At 45.3% G+C, this 26,932-nt stretch overlaps 1 protein-coding gene across 1 annotated transcript; it reads right to left on the bottom strand.

The window, feature by feature from the left end:
* Window positions 1-21,747: 21,747 nt before the first annotated feature.
* Window positions 21,748-25,541, bottom strand: ADM (adrenomedullin). The gene is made up of 4 exons (XM_040327979.1): window positions 25,423-25,541; window positions 24,820-24,930; window positions 24,584-24,709; window positions 21,748-23,175 (listed from the first exon to the last, which is right to left on the bottom strand). The coding sequence occupies exons 2-4, from the start codon at window positions 24,915-24,917 to the stop codon at window positions 22,803-22,805; spliced, it is 597 nt and encodes a 198-aa protein (XP_040183913.1). The 5' UTR covers window positions 24,918-24,930; window positions 25,423-25,541; the 3' UTR covers window positions 21,748-22,802.
* Window positions 25,542-26,932: the final 1,391 nt, after the last annotated feature.

Consider the following 26,932-nt stretch of genomic DNA (forward strand, 5'->3'; position numbering starts at 1 on the left):
TCCAGGGCAGGACTTAGGGTGGTGGGGGCCCCTGGGCTTGAGTGTTGATTGAGGGGCCCCCTGGAGCCGAGAAGCGCGGGGGTCGAAGTTGTTGAGCGGGGGGGGGGGTGCCGCCGATCGAAGCTGATCGAAGGTGTTGCGTGGAGGGAGGGGTGCCGCCGATCCGAGTTGTTGAGCGGGGGGGGGGGGGTGCCGCCGATCGAAGCTGATCTAAGTTGTTGCGTGTTGGGGGGGCAGCCACCGATCAGAGTTGTTGAGCGGGGGGGGGGGCGCTGCCGATCTTAGTTGTTGAGCAGAGGGGGCCCCGGAGGAGTGAAGAGGACTGCAGATCGAAGCTGACCAAAGATATTGCGCGGTGGGGGGGGTGCCGCCGATCAAAGTTGTTGAGCGGAGGGGGGGGTTCGCCAATTGATTGAAGTTGTTGAGGGGGGGGCTGCCGCCGATCCGAGTTGTTGAGCAGGGGGGGGGCGCTGCCGATCTTAGTTGTTTAGCAGAGGGGGCCCCGGAGGAGTGAAGAGGACTTCTTACCTCATCAGCAGCAGCAGCATGGCTCTTCCTGCTTCCTGCTCCCGGGTGCCCCCTGATAGGCAGAACGGATAAGCACTGATAGGTGGCATAAATGGGCCCTGATAGTTGTCAGTGATAGGCAGCACAGATGGGCACTGTTAAGTGGCATTGATGAGCCCTGATAGGCAGCACAGATGGGCACTGATAGGCTGCACTAATGAGTACTGACAGGCGGCATTGATGAGCACTGATAGGCGGCATGGCTCTTCCTGCTTCCTCCTCCCGCCGGGTGCCCCCTATTGGGCTTGAGTATTGGACTTGAGTGTTGATTGATGGGCCCCCCTGGAGCCGAGAAGCGGGGGGGGGCGAAGTTGTTGAGCGGGGGTGCCGCTGATCTAAGTTGTTGCACAGTGGGTGGGGGGGGCTGCCGCCAATCCCAGTTGTTGAGCGAGGGGGGTGCCGCCGATCGAAGCTGATCGAAGTTGTTGCACAGTGGGTGGGGGGGTACTGCCGCCGATCCGAGTTGTTGAGCAGGGGGGGCCCCGGAGGAGTGAAAAGGACTTCTTACCTCTTCATCAGCAGCTGCCTGGCTCTTCTCCTCCCGGGGCCCCCTATTGGGTGGGGCCCATGCATGGGCTTGAGCCCAGTCAAACCCAATGGTAAGTCCGGCCCTGGCCACATCCTGTTGTCTGCTATCCTATCTGCGGCTTTTGGTAAAGATCTTTGTGAATGAGAAAAGATATTTGGTGAGTTCAGCTTTTATTCATGTAAAACATTTATCCTAAAAGGGGAAAAAGGAGGGGAGGGGGAGGAGCAGATTGTCTTTCTCTGCTCCCATCCGTGCGAGGGAGGGGGGGGGAGAACTGTCACTGCAGGCTCTGGGCTGTATGAGAGAGATGCTCTCAGCTCAGAGCCCTGCTGATGGGCACTGATAGCTGACATTGATGAGCACTGATAAGTGGCACTGATGGGCACTACTAGGGGACATTGATTAATACTAATAAGTGGCACTGATAGGCACTGATAGGGGGCATTGATGAGCACTGATATGTGGCACTGATAGGCAGAATACATGAGCACTGATAGGCGGCACTGATAGGTGGCATTAATGGGCACTGATAGGTGGCACTGATAGGCAGCACTGGTGGGTACTGATAGGCAGCAGTAATGATTACTGACAGGAGGTATTGATGAGCACTGATAGGTGGCACTGATAGGTGGAATAGGTGAGCACTGATAGGCGGTACTGATGGGCACTGATAGGCGGCATTAGTGGGCACTGATAGGTGTCAGTGATAGGCAGCACAGACGGGTACTGATAAGTGGCATTAATGAGCACTGATGAGCACTGATATGTGACAGTGATAGGCAGCACTGATAGGCAGCATTGATAAGCACTGATAGGTGACACTGATAGGAAGCACTGATAGGTGGAATAGATAAGCACTGATAGGCGGCACTGGTGGGCACTGATAGGTGGCATTAATGGGCACTGATAGGTGTCAGTGATGGGCAGAACAGATAAGCACTGATAAGTGGCATTAATGAGCACTGATAGGCAGCACAGATGGGCACTGATAGGCTGCACTGAAAGGCAGCACTGATAGGTGGAATAGATGAGCACTGATAGGCGGTATTGATGGGCACTGATAGGCGGCATTAATGGGCACTGATAGGTGTCAGTGATAGGCAGCACAGATAGGTACTGATAAGTGGCATTAATGGGCACTGATTGGTGAGCACTGATAGGCAGCACTGATGAGCACTGATATGTGACAGTGATAGGCGGCACTGATGGGCAGCATTGATCAGCACTGATAGGTAGAATAGATGAGCACTGATAGGCGGTACAGATGGGCAATGATGAGTGGCATTGATGAGCACTGATGGGCAGCACAGATGGGCACTGATTGGTGGCAGGGATAGGCAGAAAAGATGAGCACTGAGAGGCAGCACTGATAGGTGTCAGTGATAGGCAGCACAGATGGGTACTGAAATGGGCCTTAATGGGCACTGATTGGTGAGCAGTGATAGGCAGCACTGGTGAGCACTGATATGTGACAGTGATAGGCGGCACTGATGGGCAGCATTGATCAGCACTGATAGGCAGCACAGATGGGCCCTGATAAGTGGAATTGATGAGCACTGATAGGCAGCACTGATAATCAGACCCCCGATTATCAGTGTAAACAATGTCCTGACAGTCTTGTTGGTTGAGTGGCTCTCCTTGCCTCCCACAGACACATCGTAGGAAGAAAGGACTGACCATAACTGGCAAGTCAGTTGATCACATGGTAAAGGGCCGCTGTGGTTGGTCCTTTACCATGATCTGTGATCAGCTGTGTCATAGAGTGTGCTGGATGTGTGCCCTAGGCGGCACGCGGTAGGCGGGGTCCTGGGTGGATGACGATGAACGCCCTCCCAGAACTGGAAGACGGGGCTTGGATGGAAGGGGGTGGCTAGGGGGGCCCCATCATGGTTTCTTGCACCGGGGGCCCCTGAAGGATCTAGTTACGCTAAATTTGGGGCACAGCCAGGCCTCTAATATTTTTCAAAGGCGGCCGGAGGGATAAAAACAGCAATAAGGCCGAGAATCTTACCCTTCCCGACTCCATCCAAAGGTTTAAAAATAATATCTGGAGTTTACAATTTTACATCATATTATGAAAACATATTTTGCTGTTATGTGATTATTAGTAGTAGTAGTAGTAGACGTAGTAGTAGTTTTTACTAGTAATAGTAGTAATGAAATGTTATATGGTATGTAGTACCTCATTTTATCCTCTAGATGCCACTGTTTCCATTACTTTCTCTTCTGTATTTGTTGCACCCTCTCCTATTAATATCATCATTATACAGAATTGATATGGCGCCAACAGTTTGCAACAGATGAGTTGGCCAGTGACTCAGCAGGGAAACTGATATAAGGCGCTTTCACTTTACGCTTTACGTGTTAACCCCCGCCATTCTGGAAGGTAAAACTATGCCAAAGAAAGGGTGGTAGGTAGTATATCTAACCCCCTAAATTGAAAAAAAAGTTTTAGACCCCCCCAGGATTTAATGTTTAACCACTTATGCCGGGTACACACGAGAGGATTTATCCGCGGATACGGTCCTCCGGACCGTTTCCGCGGATAAATCCTCTGAGGATTTTGATCCGATGGAGTGTACATACCATCGGATCGAAATCCGCGCCGAATTCCCATCGCGATGACGTGTCGCGCCGTCGCCGCGATGATGACGCGGCGACGTGCGCGACGCTGTCATATAAGGAATTCCACGCATGCGTCGAATCATTACGACGCATGCGAGGGATGGGTTCGGACGGATCGATTCGGTGAGTCTGTACAGACCACCGGATCGATCCGCTGAAGCCGATTCCAGCGGATAGATTTCTTAGCATGCTAAGAAATTTTTATCCGCTGGAAATCGGTCGGCCCGAAATATATCCGCGGATAAATATCCGCTGGATCGTACACACCAGCGGATCTATCCGCTGAAACCGATCCGCGGATCAATTTCAGCGGATCGATCCTCTCGTGTGTACGGGGCCTTAAAGGAGTTGTAAAGGAAAAAGTTTTTTCACCTTAACCACTTAAGGACCCCTTCACGCCGATATACGTCGGTGGAATGGCACGGCTGGGCACATCAACGTACCTGTACGTTGCCCTTTAATCCCAGCCGTGGGGTCGCACGCGCCGCCGGACCCGGTCCGAAGCTCCGGGACTCGCGGACCTGATCGCCGCTGGAGTCCCGCGATCGGTCCCCGGAGCTGAAGAACGGGGAGAGCTGTGTGTAAACTTCACTGTGGCGGCGTCATTGATCGTGTGTTCCCTTATATAGGGAAACACAATCAATGATGTCACACCTACGGCCACACCCCCCTACAACTGGAAACAGAGATGAGGTCACAATTAACCCCTACAGCGCCCCCTTGTGGTTAACTCCCAAACTGCAATTGTCATTTTCACAGTAAACAATGCATTTTTAATGATTAAATACCAACAAAGGAAAGCTCTATTTGTGGGAGAAAAATTTTATAATTTTTTTTTGGGTACAGCGTTGTTGTCAGTTAACTACTTTAGACCCGGGCCATAGTAAAAAGACGGCCTCCAGGTGGCTCTATAAATCCGGGAGGCCGTCTATTTACGGCCTCGCGTCCTCCGGCCACTGGATGTCCGCCAGGTACACGCGATCGGCAATGACAGAGCAGAGACGTGGAGCTCTGTGTGTAAACACAGAGCTCCACGTCCTGTCAGGGAGAGGAGACAGATGCTGTGTCCCTTGTACATAGGGACACAGCATCGGTCACCTCCCCCAGTCAGTCCCCTCCCCCGACAGTAAGAATCACTCCCAGGATACACATTTAACCCCTTCCTCGCCCCCTAGTGTTAACCCCTTCCCTGCCAGTCACATTTATACAGTAATCAGTGCATTTTTATAGCACTGTTCGCTGTATTAATGTGAATGGTCCCAAAAATGTGTCAAAAGTGTCCGATGTGTCCGCCGCAATATCGCAGTCCTGATAAAATTCGCAGATCGCCGTATTACTAGTAAAAAAATAATAATAAAAGAAATGTCAGAATTCTATCCCCTATTTTGTAGCCACTATAACTTTTGCGCAAACCAACCACTATACGCTTATTGCGATTTTTTTTTTTTTACCAAAAATATGTAGAATACGTATCGGCCTAAACTAAGAAAAAAAAAATTGTTTTAAAAAAAACTGGATATTTATTATAGCAAAAAGTAAAAAATATTTAGCCAGATTCAGGTAGACGTGCGTAACTTTAGGCAGGCGTAGCGTATCTCATATACGCTACGCCGCCGTAAGTTAGAGAGGCAAGTACAGTATTCACAAACAACTTGCATCCTAAGTTACGGCGGCGTAGTGTAAATGTGCCGGCGTGAGCGCGCCTAATTCAAAGGTGGAAGAAGTGGGCGTGTTTTATGTAAATTAAGCATGACCCCATGTAAATGACATTTTGAACGAACGGCGCATGCGCCGTCCGTGGACGTAACCCAGTGCGCATGCTCCAAATTACGCCTCAAAGACTCATTGCTTTCCGATGTGTACGTAAATTACAGCCAGCCCCATTCACGGACGACTTACGCAAACAACGTAAAAATTTACAAATTCGACGCGGTTGCGACGTCCATACTTAACATTGGCTGGGCCATCTTTTTGGTGGTTTATCTTTACGCCTGAAATGCCTTGCGTAAACGGCGTATCTTTACTGCGACGTGCAAGCGTACGTTTGTGAATAGGCGTATCTCGCTGATTTACGCCTTCTAGGCGTAAATCAGCGTACACGCCCCTAGCGGCCAGTGTAAATAGGCCGCTAAGATACGACGGCGCCGGCGGTCGTATCTTAGCAATATTTAAGCGTATCTCAGTTTGAGAATACGCTTAAATATACGACGGCGCAGATTCGGAGTTACGACGGCGCAGATTCAGAGTTACGACGGCGTATCTACTGATACGCCGGCGTATCTCTACCTGAATCTGGCTAGTTGTGTTTTTTTTTTCAAAATTGTCGGTCTTTTTTTGTTTATAGCGCAAAAAAAAAAAAACGCAGAGGTGATCAAATACCACAAAGAGAAAGCTCTGTTTGTGGGAAAAGAAGGACGTAAATTTTGTTTGGGAGGCACGTCGCACGACCGCCCAATTTTAATTTAAAGCGACGCAGTGCTGAAAGCTGAAATTCCACCTGGGCAGGAAGGGGGTATATGTGCCCAGTAAGCAAGTGGTTAAAGTATGGTAATGAATATGTGGCTTACTGTATATGGGAGTGTGATAGGTGTTGAACAGATGTTTAAGCCCCTAGCATGGATAGAAGATGTAACTGTTGAAGGCCTGGGGCCTGCAGTACCCCCTTATGGCTGTTTCCGGTTAGAAGGTATTACTTTAAAGGTGATGGACTACTGCTCCCAGCAAGTCCGACTTGCAAACCCTGCCCGCCCTCATGGCTCTGCAGCGATTTTGCACAACTCTCCACAGTCTTTCCCTCTGGCTTTGAACCCAGCTCCCCTGGCATGCCTCTTCCTGATCTCTACTGTGCTTCACTCACTGACTCCTGCCCTGGATCCTTCCTGAAGGATTTACCCGGACGTGTGGACCAACTGCCTCTCCACAGGGCTGTCTTAATGACAGGGCACACCTGGGCACTGCCTAGGGGCCCCAGCTGCATGGGGGGCCCCTGCAGTTCTCCCAAAGCAGCTGGTCCTTGAGCCCATGATCCCCCGAAATTGGGGGCCCCATGATGGCACTGAGAGTGATAGATACACAGGGGAGGGAGTCTGCCTCCTACCTACTTAATGTCTGTTTACCTGCACTGTCATCATTGTAGGGGCCCCAGAGCATTACTTTGCCCAGGGGCCCATGATGCTATTAAGACGGCCCTGCCTCTCCAGATCCTGTTCCAGGACACCTCTCCATGACTGTGTAAGGAGAGGCTCCCTCCCAGCTGCCAAGCTCCTCTGCCGCATTCATACCCCCCAGATGGGGGTGTTCCTCCTGTACGACAGTCTAGCACTCCATCCATCAGTTCACCAAGCTGACAACTCCTCCCCCCAGCAGGCTGACCATGAGTATATGTAGGAGGCCTGCCCACTGCCAATCCTAGTTGGGGATTGGTCAGAGCTCCTCACATGTACTCAATGTCACTCCAACTCTCAGCCCTGCCCCTGTTCCAGAATATTCTCCCTCAAAGCAGGGGAGGCACCCAAAAGCTGAAGCACATGTCAGTCACCTTCTGCTGCACTAAAACCACTCCCTGCCCCCAGATCAAAAAACAAACGGGCCTAGCTTGCAGCATAGGCCTGATGAAATGTACCTGCACTGACAGAACATACAAAAACACTACACCTCTAGCACCTACCTATGGTAGAGGGTGCTACAAATACTAACCTGAGAGGGGTTGGAATGGCCCCTGAACACGGAACAAACGGAAAAACGTTTTCATATGCTTTCCTCTAGCAAAGGATTTCTCAACCAGGGTTCCTCCAGAGGTTGCCAGATAAGTTCCCACTGACACATTGATCTTTTTAGCTATCTGTAAGGAGATACCGTATTTATCGGCGTATACAGCGCACTTTTTTGCCCTGAAAATCAGGGCAAAATCGTGGGTGAGCGATATACGCCGATACCCGCTTTCCCGCGCCGAGTTTGAATACTGCGCCGACATATACAGAGCGCAGTACACTCGTGTATAGTCGGGCAGTCTCGGCTCCTCTCGCGCTGACGTCCTGGACGTACAGGACGTCAGCGCGAGAGTAGCCGAGCCTGCCCGACTATACACGAGTGTACTGCGCTCTGTATATGTCGGCGCAGTATTCAAACTTGGCGCGGGAAACGAGCGGGGAGGACACGAGGACGCCGCAGAAGGACGCCGGACTGTGAAGAGGTGGGTGTGTTTTATGCTAATGAATCGTGACCCGACGTAAATGACGTTTTGAACGAACGGGGCATGCGCTGTCCGTGGACGTATCCCAGTGCGCATTGCGTCGGATAGAATGCCTAAGATACGTCGAACACTGCCTGCGACGTGAACGTACGTACGCCGGCGTATGTCTTACGTAAACGGCGTAACTAATTGCGACGGGCGCACGTACGTTCGAGAATCGGCGTATCTAGCTCATTTGCATATTCAGCGCAGAAAACAACGGAAGCGCCACCTAGCGGCCAGCCTAAATATGCACCTTAAGATACGACAGCGTAGGAGACTTACGCCGCTCGTATCTTAGACTAATTTAAGCGTATCTGGTTTCCAGAATACGCTTAAATTTGCGACGGCGTAGATTCAGAGTTACGACGGCGTATCTACTGATACACCGGCGTAACTGTTTTTGAATCTGGCTAATAGTCATTTTTAGCAGAGGTTACCTGAGATAAGAAAATTAGAGGTTGGGAAAGGCTGCTCTATTATTTCATTACATTCGATCTGACCCTTGAAAATGTAATTATTAGAGAAATGTGGTCTTTATGAATAATTGGTAACCACCAATCAGAAGGATGACAGCATATGAGCAAACTCGTATTCCTGGTGCCTCTAATCTGCACTTGAAGGTCTCGGGGGAATGGATGTGTCATGATGTAACCATCTTCAAACAACCATCATTCCCACAAATTGCTGGAACAACAACGTATTCGGGGGTCTCCAGTATCAGGGATGTCCTAATGATGAGTTGTTTTCCTTGATAAAATAGTCATCCGTGGAGAAATGCCAAAGCATCTACGATCTATCACACAAAAGCAACACATGTACATTTTAAGGCCAAATCCAGGATAAAAGTATCACCCTAAAGGCAGGGAAATGACACTGGCAGGGAAGGGGTTAACACCAGGGGGCGCTCAAGAGGTTATGTGTGTTCCCTAGGTGTGTTCTAACTGTAGGGGGGGATTGGCTACCAGGGACATGACAGAGATCACTGTGAACAGAAGATCTCTGACATGTCCCCTTTCAGAACGTGGAATCGCCTTGTTTACAAGGGCAGTTCCCGTTCTGCCTGTGTATAAGGCGATTGCGGGCCGCCACCGGTCATCGAGTCCGCCCCGACCCGCGTGCACGCTCTCAAGCAGCGTGCAGCGGGAAACAGGTCAGCTCTCCTGCGCAAATCACCGTAGCTGTACAGCGGCTTGCGCAGGTGCGATAGCAAGCAGGTGCGCGCCGCACGCTCATGCATGCTGCTTGAGCGTGCCCACGAGTCGGGCGGTCTCAGTTAGAACACACCCAGGGAACACAGTTAACCCCTTGATCGCCCCCTAGTGTTAACCCCTTCCCTGCCAGTGACATTTATACAGTAATCCGTGGCTATAGCACTGATCCCTGCATAAATGTTAATGGTCCCAGAAAAGTGTCCGATAATGTCGCAGTCCCGCTAAAAATCGCAGATCGCCGCAGATTACCAGTAAAAAAGAAAATATATCTAAAAATGCCATAAATCTATCCCATATTTTGTAGATGCTATGGGCCAGATTCACATAGAGATACGACGGTGTATCTCCTGATACACCGTCGTATCTCTGAGTTTCGTCGGTCGTATCTATGCTCCTGATTCAGAGAATCAGTTACGCATAGATATGCCTAAGATCCGACAGGTGTAACTGTGTAACACCGTCGGATCTTAGGCTGCAATTCCAGGCCGGCCGCCAGGTGGCGTTTCCCTATCTTTTACGCAACGATTATGCAAATGAGGAGTTACGCCGATTCCGAAACGAACGACCGCCCGGCGCTTTTTTCTTACGTCGTTTGCGTTCGGCTTTTTCCAGCGTATAGTTACCCCTATATATATATTTATTTATTTATTTATTTATTTCTTTTTCAAAATTGTTGGTCTTTTTTTGTTTATAGAGCAAAAAATAAAAACCGCAGAGGTGATCAAATACTGTCACACTGGAGGAAAAGAGAGATCCATGATTCAGCTTAGCTGAATCACATGATCTCTCTTTCTCTTCCTGACAGATCCGCCGTTTGCCTTGTTTACACAGGATGATCCGTCTCTCCTGTAAACAATCGGCGGGTCGCGGTGGCCATCGCAGCTGCCGGACCCGTTGATTGGCTCCTGCTGTGTCCAATCAAAACCCCCCTAAAACTGATCTTCAGTGTCCTGATTATCAGTGCCCACCAGTGCTGCCAATCAGTGCCCACCAGTGCGGCCAGTCAGTGCCCACCAGTGCTGCCAGTCAGTGCCCACCAGTGCTGTCTGTCAGTTCCCATCAGAAATGCCTATCAGTTCCACCTTTCAGTGCCCATCATTGCTGCCTATCAGTGCCACCTATAAGTGCAGCCTCATCAGTGCCTCCTCATCAATGCTGCCTCATGAGTGTCCATTGGTGCAGATTATCAGTGCCCATCAGTGCAGCCTATCAGTGCAGCCTCATCAGCCGCACATCAGTGATAGAGAAAAATTACCTATTTTCTAAATTTTATAACAGAAACTAAGAAAAAAAATCTGAATTTTTGGGTTGTTTAACAAAAAAAAAAAAGAAAACACCCAGTGGCACTCAAATACCACCAAAAGCTCTATCTGTCTCGAAAAAAATATGACATTTTTTGTTTGGGTGCAATTTTGTATGACCGCGCAATTGTCATTCAAAGTGTGACAGCACTGAAAGCTGAAGATTGGGCTGGACAGGAAGGGGGTGCAAGTGGCCAGTAGGATAGGGCCAGATTCAGGTACAATTGCGCCCGTGTAACGTAAGCCGTTTACGTTACACCGCCGCAAGTTTTCAGTTTTAGTGCCCGATCCACAAAGCACTTACCTGGAAACTTGCGGCGGTGTATCGTAAATAGGTCCAGCGCAAGGCGGTCCAAATCGAATGGGCGGGTACCATTTAAATTAGGCGCGTTCCCGCGCCGGACCTACTGCGCATGCTCCGTTTCGAAATTCCCGCCGTGCTTTGCGCGAACTGACGTCATTTTTGCAATCGGCGACGTGCGTAGCGTACTTCCGTATTCCCGGACGTGTTACGCAAACGACGTGAAATTTTAAATTTCGACGCGGGAACGACGGCCATACTTTAGACAGCAATACGTTTGCTGTCTAAAGTTAAGGCACCCAAAACGACGATTAACTTTGCGACGGGAAACTAGACTAGCGGCGAAGTAGCGAACGCGAAAAACCGTTGTGGATCGCCGTAACTCCTAATTTGCATACCCGACGCTGGTTTACGACGCAAACTCCCCCCAGCAGCGGCCACGGTATTGCATCCTAAGATCCGACAGTGTAAAACAATTACACCTGTCGGATCTTAGGGATATCTATGCGGAACTGATTCTATGAATCAGTCGCATAGATACTCTGAGAGATACGACGGAGTATCTGAGATACTCCGTCGTATCTCCGCTGTGAATCTGGGCCAAAATGGTTTAAATGGGAAGCACTGAGTTGTTTATGGCCACCCTACCCGACCTTCTTCAGAATGTAGATTTCCAGCCGACAATCCATGAAATGAAGCAGTGGAAAACCTTATCGTGGCTCTACCAGCTGTTTATGTACACGCCAGATAACCTCACTGCCCGCGGGCTGTCGCGGTGCCCATAGCAGTGGCTGGCGGAGTACAATCTGGAGGAAAAGTCAGAGTCGGCGGTGACCTTGAAGCAGTCACCTTATCACATCACATTCCCTGAACGAAGATTAGAATGTCAGCTCTGTGTGCCAGGACTCCGTGACAAATATTTGTTCTTTGATGAACAAATACGTTATACATTTTATCGCCACAGGATGATGTAAGATGCCAGGAACACGTCATGAAAATAGCGATAACGCAATAAATCTTATATTTTAGAACTCACATGAGCTTGGCATTGACAATGAGGGGTTGTTGCAGAATTGGGCAATTTGAGTTCTTGCTGTAGAGCAACAAGTCCCAGGCTTAGAAACAGGGCCGATCCTAGGCAGGGTGCGTGGGGTGCTCCGCACCCAGGCGCCGCAGAGGTGGGGGCGCCGAAGCTTCAAAATGCTTCCCTCCCTCCTCCTTGTCTGTGTCCAGAGGAGGAGCGCATGTAGATGGTGCTGCGGTTCCCCATCCCGCTTGCTCTCTCCGCTGGCAATTGACAAGAGCGCATACTCAGAATTCGGGCTGGGCACCACAGCGGAGACTAGTACAGGAACACGTTCCGGTACTAGGCTCCACTAATTAATTCTGTCCAGTCTCCTGTCTGCCCCACCCCCTCTGCGTGTGTCAGCTCCTCTCCCATAGGTGGTGTGATGAGAGGCTTCTGGGTTGGCCGGAGCTGCTGCCAATCATCCCGTGCACTCCCAGAAATGCTCCCTGAGTGCCACGCTCCTAGTAACCAGAGATGCCACATATGCCCCTCCCCTGTAATGTGCTTCTGCTCCCAGCACGCCCGAGCTACAGGGATCTATTGGACAGGTACTGATCTATGGGGACACCTGATGTGGGGGGCTCTGATGGGGACACCTGCTGTGGGGGGGCTCTGATGGGGGACACCTGCTGTGGGGGGGCTCTTATGGGGCACACCTGCTGTGGGAGGGCTCTTATTGGGCACACCCGCTTTGGGGGGGGGCTCTGATGGGGGACACCTGCTTTGGGGGGGGCTCTGATGGGGGACACCTGCTTTGGGGGGGGGGCTCTGATGGGGGACACCTGCTGTGGGTGGCTCTGATGGAGGACACCTGTTGGGGAGGCTCTGATGGAGGACACCTGTTGGGGAGGCTCTGATGGAGGACACCTGTTGGGGAGGCTCTGATGGGGGACACCTGTTGGGGAGGCTCTGATGGAGGACACCTGTTGGGGAGGCTCTGATGGGGAACACTAATGAAGACTTCTTAGAGGAGCATCTCTGTGTTTGAGTCGTAGCCATAGAAACATTTTTAAAGGGGAGCAGTCAGTAAGATGACCACGCCCATGTGGGGGCGCCAGCAATATTTCTGCACCCAGGCGTCTGTGACCCTAGGATCGGCCCTGCTTAGAAAGTACTGAAGTAATTGGATCTGCAGTGAGAACCAATTAAAAAGTGAGGTCAACGGGCACAGCCTACGTATTTCCTCTATACCAGGCTTTCTTTAATACCAGACTATCTTACGAAATGGTTTCCAGCAGATTATATGTTGTCCACAACACTGCCAAAAGTTTTGTCTCAAAGGTAGGTATATGGACATATTTCTTGAGGAAATAAAATGTAAGCGATATTGATGTATAGAGACATCTCCTGAGGAAGAAGACCAAAGGAGATAATGAGGTACTATATGTGAAGATATTTCCTAAAGAAGTAGACCATAGGAGATAAGGAGGTATATGAAAACATCTCCTGAGGAAGTAGACCATAGGAGATAAGGAGGCATATGAAAACATCTCCTGAGGAAGTAGACCATAGGAGATAAGGAGGTATATGAAAACATCTCCTGAGGAAGTAGACCACAGGCGATAAGGAGGTACAGTATTTGACGATATCTCCTGAGGAAGTAGACCATAGAAGATATGGAGGCATTTGAAGATATCTACTGAGGAAGTAGACCACAGGAGATAAGGGGGTATAAGAAGATATCTCCTGAGTAAACAGATCATAGGAGATATGAAGGTCTATCAAGAGATACAGTATCTCCTGAGGAAGTTGACTGTAGGAGATATTGAGGTAAACAGTTACATGTCCTGAAGAAGTAGATCATAAGAGATATGGTGGTGTATATAAAGTGATATCACCTGAAGGAGTAGACCATTGAAAATATGGAGTTCTATGGGTAACTGTGTACTAAAGAAGTAGAAGATATGGAGGTACTGTACATGGAGATATTTCCTGAGGAAGTAGACCACAGGAGATACAGAGGTATAGGGAGATATCTCCCTAACTAAGTAGAACAAAAGAGATATGGAGGTATATGGAGATATTTCCTCAGGAAGTAGCCTGTAGGAAATATGGAAGTATATATAGATATCTCCTGAGGAAGTAGACTTTATTTAATATGGAGGTATAAGTACATATCTTCTGAGGAGGTAGACTGTAGGAGATATTGAGATAAATGGTTACTTTACCTGAAGAAGTAGCTCATAAGAGACATTGTGGTTTATAATGAGGGCTATCTCCTAAGGGAGTAGACCATAGAAGATATAGAGTTATAAGGGAGTTATCTCCTGAGGAAGTACAATGTAGGAGATAAGGAGGTACTGTACATGGAGATCTTTCCTGAGGAAGTAGAACATAGGAGATACAGCGGTATAGGGAGATATCTCCTGAGGAAGTAGACCGTAGGAGATAATGAGGTACTGTATGTGAAGATATTTCTTTTTCTATTCTATGAATCAGTGGCATAGATACTCTGAGAGATACGCCGTCGTATCTCTCCTGTGAATCTGGCCCTTAGTATTTCAGATTTTCAGGTTTTCGGATTTTTGAATTTTCGAATTGACGAATGTTTGAATTTTTGAATTTTCGAATATTCAAATTTACGAATATCCTGAAAAATTCATTAAACGGGTTTCCAAATTAACAAATTTGTCTAAATTCATTAAAAAAACGAATTTGGAACAAAACAAATTGCACATGTCTACTCTATTCCCCTATACCTGTCTGGTTGGTTAAGAGCTATTAGTTTTATTGGCCCGGATTCACATATATCGGCGCATATTTATGCCAGTGTAGCGTATCGAATATACGCTACGCCGACGCAGCGCAGAGAGGCAAGCACAGTATTCATAAAGCACTTGCTCCCACTTGCTTCCGAATCTACACTGGGTTATGAAAGCGTAAGTCGTCGTAAGTGGAAGTGGGCGTGAGCAATGCAAATGAGGCGTGACCCCATGCAAATGATGGGCTGAGCGCCATAAAGATACGAATAACGAACGGCGCATACGCCGTCCCGTGGACGCATCCCAGTGCGCATGCTCAGAATCACGTCGGAACTACTCCCTAAGATTCAACGGATCACTGCCTACGACGTGAACGTAACCTACGCCCAGCCCTATTCACGTACTACGTAAACGACGTAAAATACGACGGCTGTGTTCCCTGGTCCATACCTTAGCATGAGTTGCGCCTCCTATATGGGGAATAACTTTACGCCGGACGTACAACTTACGCAAACCGCATATATTATGCGCCGGGCGCAAGTACGTTCGTGAATCGGCGTATCTCCCTCATTTGCATATGTGACTCGAAAATCAATGGGAGCGGCAAATGCGCCCAGCGTAAATATGCGCCCACGATACGCCGGCGTAGGCAAGTTACGTCGGTCGTAGGAAGCCTATTTTTAGGCGTGTCTCAGTTTATGGGTACGGCGCATCGATACGACGGCGCATATTTGCACTTACGCAGCGTATCTGGAGATACGTCGGCGTAAGTGCTTTGTAAATCCGGGCCATTGAGTTTACTGGTTTTGAGAGGGGAGGTGTTCTGAGCAAGAATATTTATTACTTTTTCATCCAATAGAAACCAACGCTCTGACATACATTAACCAATTTTCTTTTTTTTATAGGGTATGTCTCAGATCACCGGAGTATAACATTTGAAGCATAAGTAAATTAAGTTCTCTATACCGCCCACCACTGATTTTACCCTTGGATGAACTGAGCTATGTTGTTGTGTGGTGACCCATCACAAACATGTCCATGACCCACCTTGGATCGGGACCCAAACTAGGCTGCGGTCATGTTTGTGATTGGTCGGCACAGTTGTTAGAGACACTGGAATAGAGAAAAAGGGCCAGATTCCGGTAGATCGGCGCATGTTTGTGCCGGCGTAGCGCATCTCATATGTGCTACGCTGACGTAACTCTGAGAGGCAAGAGCCGTATTCACAAAGCACTCGCTCCCTACGTTGCGCCAGCCTAACGTAAATTGGTCAGCGTAAGCCCGCCTAATTCAAAGTAGGAAGGTAGTGGGCGTGATACATTTAAATTAACCGTGACCCCATGCAAATGAAGGGCCGAACGAACGGTGAATGCGCCGTCCCGTGGACGCTTCCCAGTGCGCATGCTCAGAATCACATTGAAAATACTCCATAAGATACGTCGAATCACTGCCTACGACGTGACGTAACCTACGCCCAGCCCTATTCACGTACTACTACGTAAACGACGTAAAATACGACGGCTGTTCCCTGGTCCATACCTTAACATGACTTACCCCTGCTTTATGAGGCTTAACTTTACGCCGGACGTAAGACTTACGTAAACCGCGTATATGAATGCGTTCGTAAATCGGCGTATCTCCCTCATTTGCATATTCAAATCGTAAATCAATGGAAGCGCTCCTTGCGGCCAGCGTAAATATGCGCCGTAGATACGACGGCGTAGGAAACTTACGTGCGTCGGATGAAACCTAATTTCAGGCGTATCTAGTTCTATGGGTATGGCGCACAGATACGACGGCGCACATTGACACTTACGCTGCGTATCTCGAGATACATCGGCGTAAGTGCTACGTGAATCCGGCCCAACGTATCTAAACATGTCTCAAGTTTATGCATGCAATACTGATAATTTCCCTATAGGTGGCACCAGAGCACCACTTTTGGATGGATGCATCTCTTAAACCGGTCCCGGCATTCCAGATTGAATAACTTTGCAATGAGCCATAAGGGAAAAAAAAAAATGTTTGGTTACATTGTTTCTATTTGCTGATTGCACAATCTTTACTCTTGGACAGAAGAATTCTGGATAAATAGGAAAACTATAACGGAAAATGTTGGAAGAGCCGTAGACTTCGCTATGTGTATTCAGGTTTTTATCTGCAGGCCAAACCATGGAACACAACACCGCCATGTTTATCGCTGGTTGCTGGCATGGGCCTCTCTCACAGAAGTTCAGACCTCTCTAATTATTAAATATACTTTATTATCGGGTGATAAAATTTAGTAGGACTTTTATTTTTGGTGTAATGAATGAGCTCTCATTGTGTGGAGTCCTTGCAATAGCCGCTCACTGTATCACTCGCCCACTTCTTGTTTCTTGTCTGGTCATTAGCCTAGGCTTATGACATCATGCACAGCTCTCTCTCTCTCACATTCGTAAGAGTTTGCCAGGAAGAGAGGGGGGGACGAGTCATAAGTGGGCCAATGAGAGCTGCAGAGCTGGAGGTGTGCCTCTGTGTATATCCAGGAAGTGAAAAAGCAACAACTTCAGTTGTTCACAGTTAAAATGGCTGCAGCCAGAATTATTGGAGGAAGATTTCTGCAGCGTATTTGGCAAGTACAGAATCACAGTATATATAAAATAATATACAAAGTGGTTGGAGGGAAGCTTCAGAATGGCAAAGGTGTTTTTATTACAAATTATGTGAGCAGACTGCAGTTCCTCTTTAAACAATCTGAAGTTAGAAGCTGATTGGTTACTGTGCACAGCTGCACCAGATTCTGTGTGCTCTAGCTTTGGTAAATTCCTCCCTATGGGCCCATTCACGTGTACATGCATGCGTCTCGATGCACACAGAACTGTATAAATCCCAATTTAGCATTAAGGCTTTATAGGGGAAATCCTCTTCCCAGCCTCTATGCCCTTAGGCATGGGCCTATGTTGCCTTTGCCTATGTGTAGAGTCTTAGGCCCAGATTCTTGTACACTGGGCGTATCTCTGCGGTGGCGTAACCTATCCGATTTACGTTACGCCGCCGCAAGTTTTTCAGGCAAGTGCTTTATTCACAAAGCACTTGCCTGTTAAGTTGCGGCGGCGTAGCGTAAATCACCTGGCGGAATTCAAATTCGGCGGGTAGGGGGCGTGTATCATTTAAATGAAGCGGGTCCCCGCGCCGAACAAACTGCGCATGTGCCGTCCATAAAATATCCCAGTGTGCATTGCTCCAAATGACGTCGCAAGGATGTCATTGGTTTCGACGTGAACGTAAATGACGTCCAGCCCCATTCACGGACGACTTACGCAAACGACGTAACTTTTTAAAATTTCGACGCGGGAACGACGACCATACTTAACATTGGCTGCGCCTCATATAGCAGGGACAACTTTACGCCGGGAAAAGCCTAACGTAAACATCGTAACTTTACTGCGTCGGCCGAGTGTACGTTCGGGAATTCGCGTATCTAGGTAATTTGCATACTCAACGCGGAATTCGACGGAAGCGCCACCTAGCGGGCAAAAAAAAAATTGCAGTTTAGATCCGACGGCGTATGAGTCTCATACGCCTGTCAGATCTAATGGGTATCTATGCGTAACTGATTCTAAGAATCAGGCACATAGATACGAGGGGTCAGATTAGGACTTACGACGGCGTACATGGCGCTGCGCCGTCGTAAGTCCTATGAGAATCTGGGCCTTAATCCATTGCCAGTAGCAGGAAAGTAAAACCCTATATTCCTTTTAAATTAGTAAATTAAAAGTGCAAGATCTCCGGTCTCTTCTGCAGTAGTAGAGTAAACTGTCAAAAGGTATGAGATTGCATGGTAAAGGAAGGTAGTTATCCATGGCACTAGGGGGCGCTCTGCAGCAATAAAAAGACTTGTATGGCTGTATATGAATCAGCAGTAGCTGTCAAGGCGGCATGTGGTGTTTAAATGAAACATAGTACTAAATTGTGTGTGTTTTCATACTTTTTCCCCCCTTTTTTTTGCAAAGATGTTTACCTATCTACTATACCATACAGGTACATTTTCAATGGGTTGTTCACTTATTGGTCTGATCCCAAGCAAAGATACCCCAATGGGCATGTGTTCCTGTGCATCCTTTTTCTGGGTGCACGATCCAAAAACATATCGACCGGATATCTGGCTCCCATCCTAACTGCCCATGTATGCATGTGGTTACAGTAGAGACATTGGACTGTACATTTGGCTTTGCACTGTCATTTTTCCTAAGATTTCTATAGATTCAACCAGGTTTTTTCGAATGACTGCCCTAAATTCTGTAAGGGGTATTTACTAAAATTGGAGAGTTAAAAATCTGGTGCAGCTCTGCATAGAAACCAATCAGCCTCCAGGTTTTATTGTCAAAGCTTAATTGAACAAGCAGAAGTTAGAAGCTGATTGGCTCCCATCAGTGACGGCTGGTTCTGGTTTGGGGGGGCGCAAACAAATTGAAAAATTCTGGAAAAAAACATCAATTGCAGCTTTACTGTGCCCATCAAACGCAGCCACTGTGCCATAAATTGCAGCCACTGTGCCATCAATTGCAGCCACTGTGCCATCAAATGCAGCCACTGTGCCCATCAAACGCTGCCACTGTGCTCATCAAATAGTGCCACTGTGCCCCATCAAATGCTGCCACTGTGCCCCATCAAATGCTGCCACTGTGCCCATCAAATGCTGCCACTGTGCCCATCAAATAGTGCCACTGTGCCCATCAAATAGTGCCACTGGGCCCCATCAAATGCTGCCACTGTGCCCATCAAACGCTGCCATTGGGCCCATCAAATGCTGCCACTGTGCCCCATCAAATGCTGCCACTGTGCCCATCAAAAGTTGCCACTGTGACCTCCCCCTTCGCCCGCTCGCTGTCTGCCCGGCCCTTACCCTGTCTTGGTGTTAGGTCAGGCATGCTGGTGACGCCGGCGAGCGGTGGGACCTTGCAGCGGGGCCTGTGTCCTCCGTGCATCTATACATTATACACAGGGGGGGGTGGCTGGAGAGAGGGGGCGGCGCCCGTGCGCCCTTAATGGACGGGCCGCCACTGACAGCTATGCCAGACTTTGGGTGCTCTAGTTTTAATAACTCTCCCCAATAGTGTTTATATTGGTTGTGGAGACTATATGATGAATATATAATGTTTCTATATGTAGAGGGGACATATGAATATATGATGAATATAATGTTTATTTATGTAAAGGAGACCTATTAATATATGATGTGTATAATGTTTCTATAATTAGAGGAGATATGTGAATCTATGATTAAATATAATGATTTTATATGTAGAGGGGACCTATTAATATATGATGTTAATTTGTATTATTATATTATTATTATTATTATAAGAACTATATATATATATATATATATATATATATATATATATATATATATAATTATTTATTACATTTTTTATTTATTTTTTATGGTTGAACTGGATGGACTTGTGTCTTTTTTCAATCTGACTAACTATGTAACTATGGGCCAGATTCACAGACGATATACGCCGGAGTATCTGCAGATACTCCGGCGTATTTTCAAATTTGCCGCGTCGTATCTTAATTTGTGATTCACAAACAAGATTCGACGGCTTTTGGCTAAGATCCGACAGGCTTACGGCTTTGTATGTCTTCGGATCTTAGACTGCAATACTGTACTTCGGCCGCCGCTGGGTGGAGTTTGCATCGTTTTCCTGCGTCGGGTATGCAAATGAGCTTTTACGGCGATCCACAACGGTTTTCTCGTTCGTTACGTCGTCGCTAGTAAGTTTTTTCCCGTCGCAAAGTTAAACCTGCTTTTACATGGCTTAACTTCAGACGAGCCATGTTAAAGTATGGCCGTCTTTCCCGCGTCGAATTTCACATTTTTTTTTTTGCGTAAGACGTCCGGGAATACGAAAGTACATTACGCACGTCGCCGTTCAAAAAAATGACGTCACTTCACGCAAAGCACGGCGGGAATTTCAAAATGGAGCATGCGCAGTACGTCCGGCGCGGGAGCGCGCCTAATTTAAATGGTACACGCCCCATTTGAATTAGGCGGGCTTGCGCCGGACGCCTTTACGTTACACCGCCGTAAGTTTACAGGCAAGTGCTTTGTGAATCAAGCACTTACGCTGAAAACTTGCGGCGGTGTAACGTAAACGGGATACGTTACGCCGCGGCGCAGGTACGTGAATCTGGCCCATAATGTTTATATATGTAGAGGGGGCATATGAATATAAAATATATATATGTAGAGGAGATATATGAATATATGATTGAATATAATGATTTTATATGTAGAGGGGACCCATTAATATATGATGTATATAATGTTTATATATGTAGAGGAGATATATGAATATATGATAATTATAACATTTATATATGTAGAGGAGATATATGAATATATGATGGGGTAGATCCACAAAGAAAGTACGCCGGCGTATCTATTGATACGCCGGCGTAATTTCAAAATTCCCGCATTGTATCTTTGTTTTGAATCCTCAAAACAAGATACGACGGCATCTGGGTTAGAACCGACAGGCGTACGGCTTCGGATCAGGATTCAAAGAATAGCAAAGTAAGTTACAGCGGCATAGCGTATCTCACATACGCTGCGCCCACGCAGATGTATGTGGATCTGCCCCGATGAATATAACATTTATATGTGTAGAGGAGATATATGAATGCATGATAAACATAGTGGGAGATTTACTAAAACTGGTGCCCTCAGAATCTGGTGCAACTGTACAGGGCAGCCAATCAGATTCTAACTTTAGTTTGTTCAATTAAGTATTGACAATCAAACTTGGCTGATTGGTTTCTTTGCAGAGCTGCACAGATTATGCGCCCTCTAGTTTTAGTAAATCCCCCCTCCAAAGTGTTTCTATATGTAGAGGAGACATTGGAAGCATCATTGCAGAATAAAAAAGAGGTCAACTCTTGTATCAATAATCTGTCCCTCGCCTTCAGACGAACATGTTATGTTTTATAGTCTAGGAACTCTGCCAGAACAGTGAAAGAGAAAGTAGACATTCCACGCATGGCGTCCCGAATACGGGATTCATTATCTCCACGTTTTGACCTATATTTTCCAGAAAACAGGTGGCGGTATATTTAGTTCACCATAAAACCTTAAAAAAAAAAATAGAACCGTGCAAAGTACTATTTATTTCCCATTGTAACGTGTAATAAAGTAAAAGAACAACGAAACAGAAAACTCTGGTGAATTTTTGATTTTATTATAGTTCAATGTAACCCATTGGCAGGTGTAATAAAATGTAACATATAGTAACTCTTCATAAAACAGGAATGAAAAATACAGATCACATTGAACAATATCTTCATAAAATAGATGCAATGCCCTTATTTATATATATATATATATATATATATATATTTATAATATTCAGGTAAAAAAATAACTTTCACTTTGAACAATACAAACATGAACAGTAGTAATTAAATAAAGAATAGTCAACTTTTACGTAGACAAATATAAAAATAATGTAGATTGCACGTCAAGTTCAAGTATTAGGTCTAGTTCACGAGGAACCAGGGAAATAAAAAGGTTCAAATAGTAGATTGTCTTTATATGGGAATTATAGAGTCTCTGTAACAAGTCCGTTGGCAGTGACAGGGCGGCAAAAGGGAAAAGGGAAAGGGTTTTTTTTTCAGGGAGTTAAACCTTTTGTTGCCAGGGAAGCCGTCAACTCGGGGGCAGTTGAATACTTCTCCGACAATCAGAAGTCGTTGACATTTGGGACTCGCCTGTCCCTAGCTGAGGTCAGTTCTTTCCTATTTGACGCATCCAAGATAAGTCTTCGCTGCACCTTTTCCAGCTTTCGACCCAAGAGTAGGGTCAAGTGAGTGACTCACTATTGCTTCAACATCTCCATGAACGAACCTGGTTAACCAGAAAGCTTCCAAGTTCACGATAACCCCATAAGTTTTTTTTTTTTTTGGTATGGTCTATCAGTGCTCACTTATTCAAAGGTCCTTACAAGTGCAAAATTGTACATCCTACATTGGACAAGAAAATTTCACAGTCTTCCCAACTTTGCCTCGCGAAAACTTGAAGACCATGTTCTGACCTCCCGGCTTACTACAACAATACTTCATCAGCCACGGTCGGCTCCTGCTATCCTCTTCCCAATCCTTTCTAAAGGTTCACTGAGCTGGTAACGAGGAATTCCATAGACCACAGAAAGGAGAGCCTTAGCTTTCACCTTCATTCTTTTTTAGAAACAACACCTCCACTAGTTCAGTTCTTGGTTTAAGTCCTCAACAAGGTCTGTAGCAGTTTGCCTTTGGTCTCTAACGTGCTGCTTTCTTGGTGCATGGATGCTACGTTAATGTCCAAGGGCTGCTGGGCATTTCTGGTGCTGACCCACCATGGTTGGATTTTACCATTGACCACGGGCAGAAGAAGCCTTCTCTCAGGAACAGACCTTCTCCTGCGGCCATAGCCCTGGGAGCTGATTTTTCTGGCCGGTGCTGTGCTGTCCTTGTCCTTGTCAGTGTACTGGTAGATCTGGTTGGCCAAGTTGTGAACGATGCAGGTGCCGAATTTGCAACCCCTGTAGGAACTCTGAGGGTAGTTGCTGAAGCTGTGACGGTATCTCTTCACACGGATATGGGCGCCATTGCTGGTTGGAAAGAGAAATAAGAACATCATTAGATAAATGGTTGTCACTGTGTACATTTTTAGTCAGACAAAACTTTGATCATCTAGATACTGAGGAACAGCAAGCACCAGAAAAGGTATTGTAGGTATTTGCAGTTTCTCAGTTGTAGCAGTTTCTAAAGTTGCCCTTTAGGTCTAAAATAAATCCTCACCACCTGTTACAAATGCATGCTAATTCAAATACTATGGGAAAAAGTTACTTATAATAATTTTTATGTTTATAGAATGTTTGTTGCTTCAAAACTTTACACCATCTAGGGCAGGCTTTCTCAACCAGGGTTCTGTAGAACTTCAAGGTTCCTGCAGAGGTTTCTAAGGGTTCCTTGAGCAATGATCTACTTCTACCTCTCAGATGAATAACCACACACACTAATGATCATTTTAGCTATTTGTAAGGGTGATTTTTTCCCAATGACCACCGATTAAAGGAAATTTCTTCCCAAGTAAGCAGCGCACTATTGTACCATGAGATGTAGATATAGAAATTATTATCTTGGGTTTCCTTAGCCTTGAAAGTTATTCCAATTGGAAGTTTTTTCAAGGGTTCCTGTGTTTAAAAGGTTGTGAAAGGCTGATCTAGAGTCACCTGATATCATGTATTGGTGACACCAAAAGCTAACACAAACAATGTTCCTTTCCAAAAATTAATTAGCCCCAAAAAAAAGACTAATTTAAAAATATCTCTATGGACATTTGCTCAAAAAAATACCAAAATGAAAAAATATCTCTATGGACATCTACTCAAAAAAAAGACCAGTATGAAAATATATCTCTATGGACATTTATTTAAAAAAAAGACCAGTATGCAAATACATCTCTTTGGACATCTACGACTAATATGAAAATATATCTCTATGGACATTTATTAAAAAAAAGACAAATATGAAAAAATATCTCTATGGACATTTATTAAAAAAAAGACGAATATGAAAAAATACCTCTATGGACATCTACTCAAAAAAAGACGAAATATCTCTATGGACATCTACTCAAAAAAAGACGAATATGAAAAAATATCTCTATGGATATTTATTAAAAAAAAGACAAAATATCTCTATGGACATCTACTCAAAAAAAGACGAATATGAAAAAATATCTCTATGGACATCTACTCAAAAAAAGCCGAAACATCTCTAAGGGCATCTACTCAAAAAAAGACGAATATGAAAAAAATATCTCTATGGACATCTACTCAAAAAAAGACGAATATGAAAATATATCTCTATGGACATTTATTAAAAAAAAGACGAATATGAAAAAATATCCCTATGGACATTTATTTAAAAAAAAGACGAATATGAAAATATATCTCTATGGACATTTATTAAAAAAAAAGATGAATATGAAAATATATCTCTAGGGGAATTTACCTGCTTTGAGGCACCATAGAATCCTTAGTGTCTTCAGTTCTGACAAAAGAACCTTCAATCATTGCATCATTTGGTAGTTGTGCCATCAACTCTCTCTTCATTCGAGTCATCCTAATTAGATTCCATCTGCAAGTGCACAAAAGCAGGTTTAGAATTCTGATCCAAAAAAAAAATTACAATTCTATTACAACAATCCTCGTAAACTTTTTTTTTTTTTTAGTGTTCCATAAACTTACTTTTTTTTGTCTCCTAGACTGACTTCCAATCTTGCCATGACGGAGCCAAGGAAGGTCATATAACTTATGAGGAGCACGATGGTGTAAGCCAACTCCATTCTGGACCGGTTCCTGGTGGAGAAATACAAAAAACAAGCTATTTAGAGGGGGGGTTGTCAAGAGTTGAGCGCACAGCCTGAAATCATCTCTCCAATTTGCAGAAGATTTTAGATTTTTTTTAGCCTCCTCCTCATTCTAATCTGTGTTTGCTTTCCATTTTTATCAACTAAACCAACACACAAATCTAGAAGTGCTTCCAAAACATCAGCTGGGGGGGCACGTGTAGAGGACTCTGCACCATGCAACAAAAAAATAAATATCCTAAGCAATAAATTCCTTCATTATCTGCACAGTGCCAATAAGTAGGCTAATCCGTTTAATTTAAAAAATTTCCATGCCTGTGGAAAATTCTGTATTAATAGAAAAATGCATGGAAAATTCCTGCTAAAGTTGCAAATGATATTTAATTTGAGTAGTAAGAATAAAGTAGGATTTAAAGGAATCTGCTCTATTATTTGATGCAAAGTAGTACTTATAAATATAAAGTTTGGAAAGAATGCCTACCTGTTGCGAGAGGGATAATCCAAAGAGAGTTTTTTTTTTTGCAGGAAGGAATATAATCCAAAGTTTTCTTGAATGAGTTGCTCGGTGAGCTGTTCTCTTGCTGTCTGCCTGTTCAGCTCTACAGGGCTGCTTTATAAGGGCAGGCTAGTGGGCGTGGGCGGAGGGTGAGTGACAGCCCCATCCACTGTATACAGAAAGCATTACAATGCAATCTGGAGTCTCTGTAATAGGCTCCTATTGTGTTTCATTGCTGGAAAAAAAAAATAAGCAGATTACAAAAAAAAACAAATCCTGCCCATCTGCACACTGGACCTTTCCTAATAAGGGCTGTTTGGGGGAATTGTGAGTAAATATGATAGGCATTATGTGTGTGGGGTAGGGGGATTATATAATATTATTATTATTATTATTATTATTATTATTATTATTATTATTATTATTATTATTACTATCATCATTATTATTATTTTTATTATTTACAAAATGTTAGATATGATATTATGAACTTTTGAGTCTTACATTTTTTTTTTTTTTTTACTCCTCTTACTTGAAAGTTCATAGGAAGGTATTGGGGGGCTTACATAAATGACTATGAGAAAGTTCATAGGAAGGTATTGGGGGGCTTACATAAATGACTATGAGAAAGTTCATAGGAAGGTATTGGGGGGCTTACATGAATGACTATGAGAAAGTTCATAGGAAGGTATTGGGGGGCTTACATGAATGACTATGAGAAAGTTCATAGGAAGGTATTGGGGGGCTTACATGAATGACTATGAGCAGAAGATACCAGAATTATCTTCCTCTAGAAGCTTGGGAGGTGGGAAGAAGGTAGAATCCGATTTAATATGGGAAGAAAGATTCATGTTGTACTGCAGAAGTGATGGATGGATACATACAGTATATTCTATAGATTTATTTATATATGTATTTGGGAGAGAGAGAGAGAGAGAGAGAGAGAGAGAGAGAGAGAGAGATGAGATATAGAAGAGAGAATAAAAAGTCACAGAAAGGTATTTGGGGTCTTACACGAGTGACTATTATGTCTTTCTGACTTCTATAAGCATTAGAGGTGGAAAGAAGGAAGAATCAAACATATTATGCAAAGAAAGATTCATGTTATGCTGGGGCAGAGATAGATAGATAGATAGATAGATAGATAGATAGATAGATAGATAGATAGAACATATATAAATAGAATAGGATAGATAGATAGATAGAATAGAACAGATAGAAATAGAATAGGATAGATAGATAGATAGATAGATAGATAGATAGATAGATAGATAGATAGATAGATAGATAGATAGATCATAGATTTGAGTTATAAAGATGTGAGAAAGAAAGTTAGTTCATAGGAAGGTATTGGGGGGCTTACATGAGTGACTGTGAGTAGAAGATACCAGAATTATGTCCTGCTGACTTCTAGAAGTATTAGAGGTGGAAAGAAGGAAGGATCAGACATATTATGTACAGATAGATTCATGTTATACTGGAGAATAGATAGATA

Source organism: Rana temporaria, chromosome 11 (genome assembly GCF_905171775.1).
Source record: "Rana temporaria chromosome 11, aRanTem1.1, whole genome shotgun sequence".
Classification (NCBI taxonomy): Eukaryota; Metazoa; Chordata; class Amphibia; order Anura; family Ranidae; genus Rana; species Rana temporaria.

Coding starts and splice junctions, on each gene's coding strand:
- ADM (XM_040327979.1), bottom strand. CDS start 24,917: ATGGAGTTGGCTTACACCATCGTGCTCCTCATAAGTTATATGACCTTC. Junction 24,710..24,819: donor AGTCTAGGAGACAAAAAAAA/GTAAGTTTATGG, acceptor GTGCACTTGCAG/ATGGAATCTAATTAGGATGA. Junction 23,176..24,583: donor TCTATGGTGCCTCAAAGCAG/GTAAATTCCCCT, acceptor CTTTCCAACCAG/CAATGGCGCCCATATCCGTG.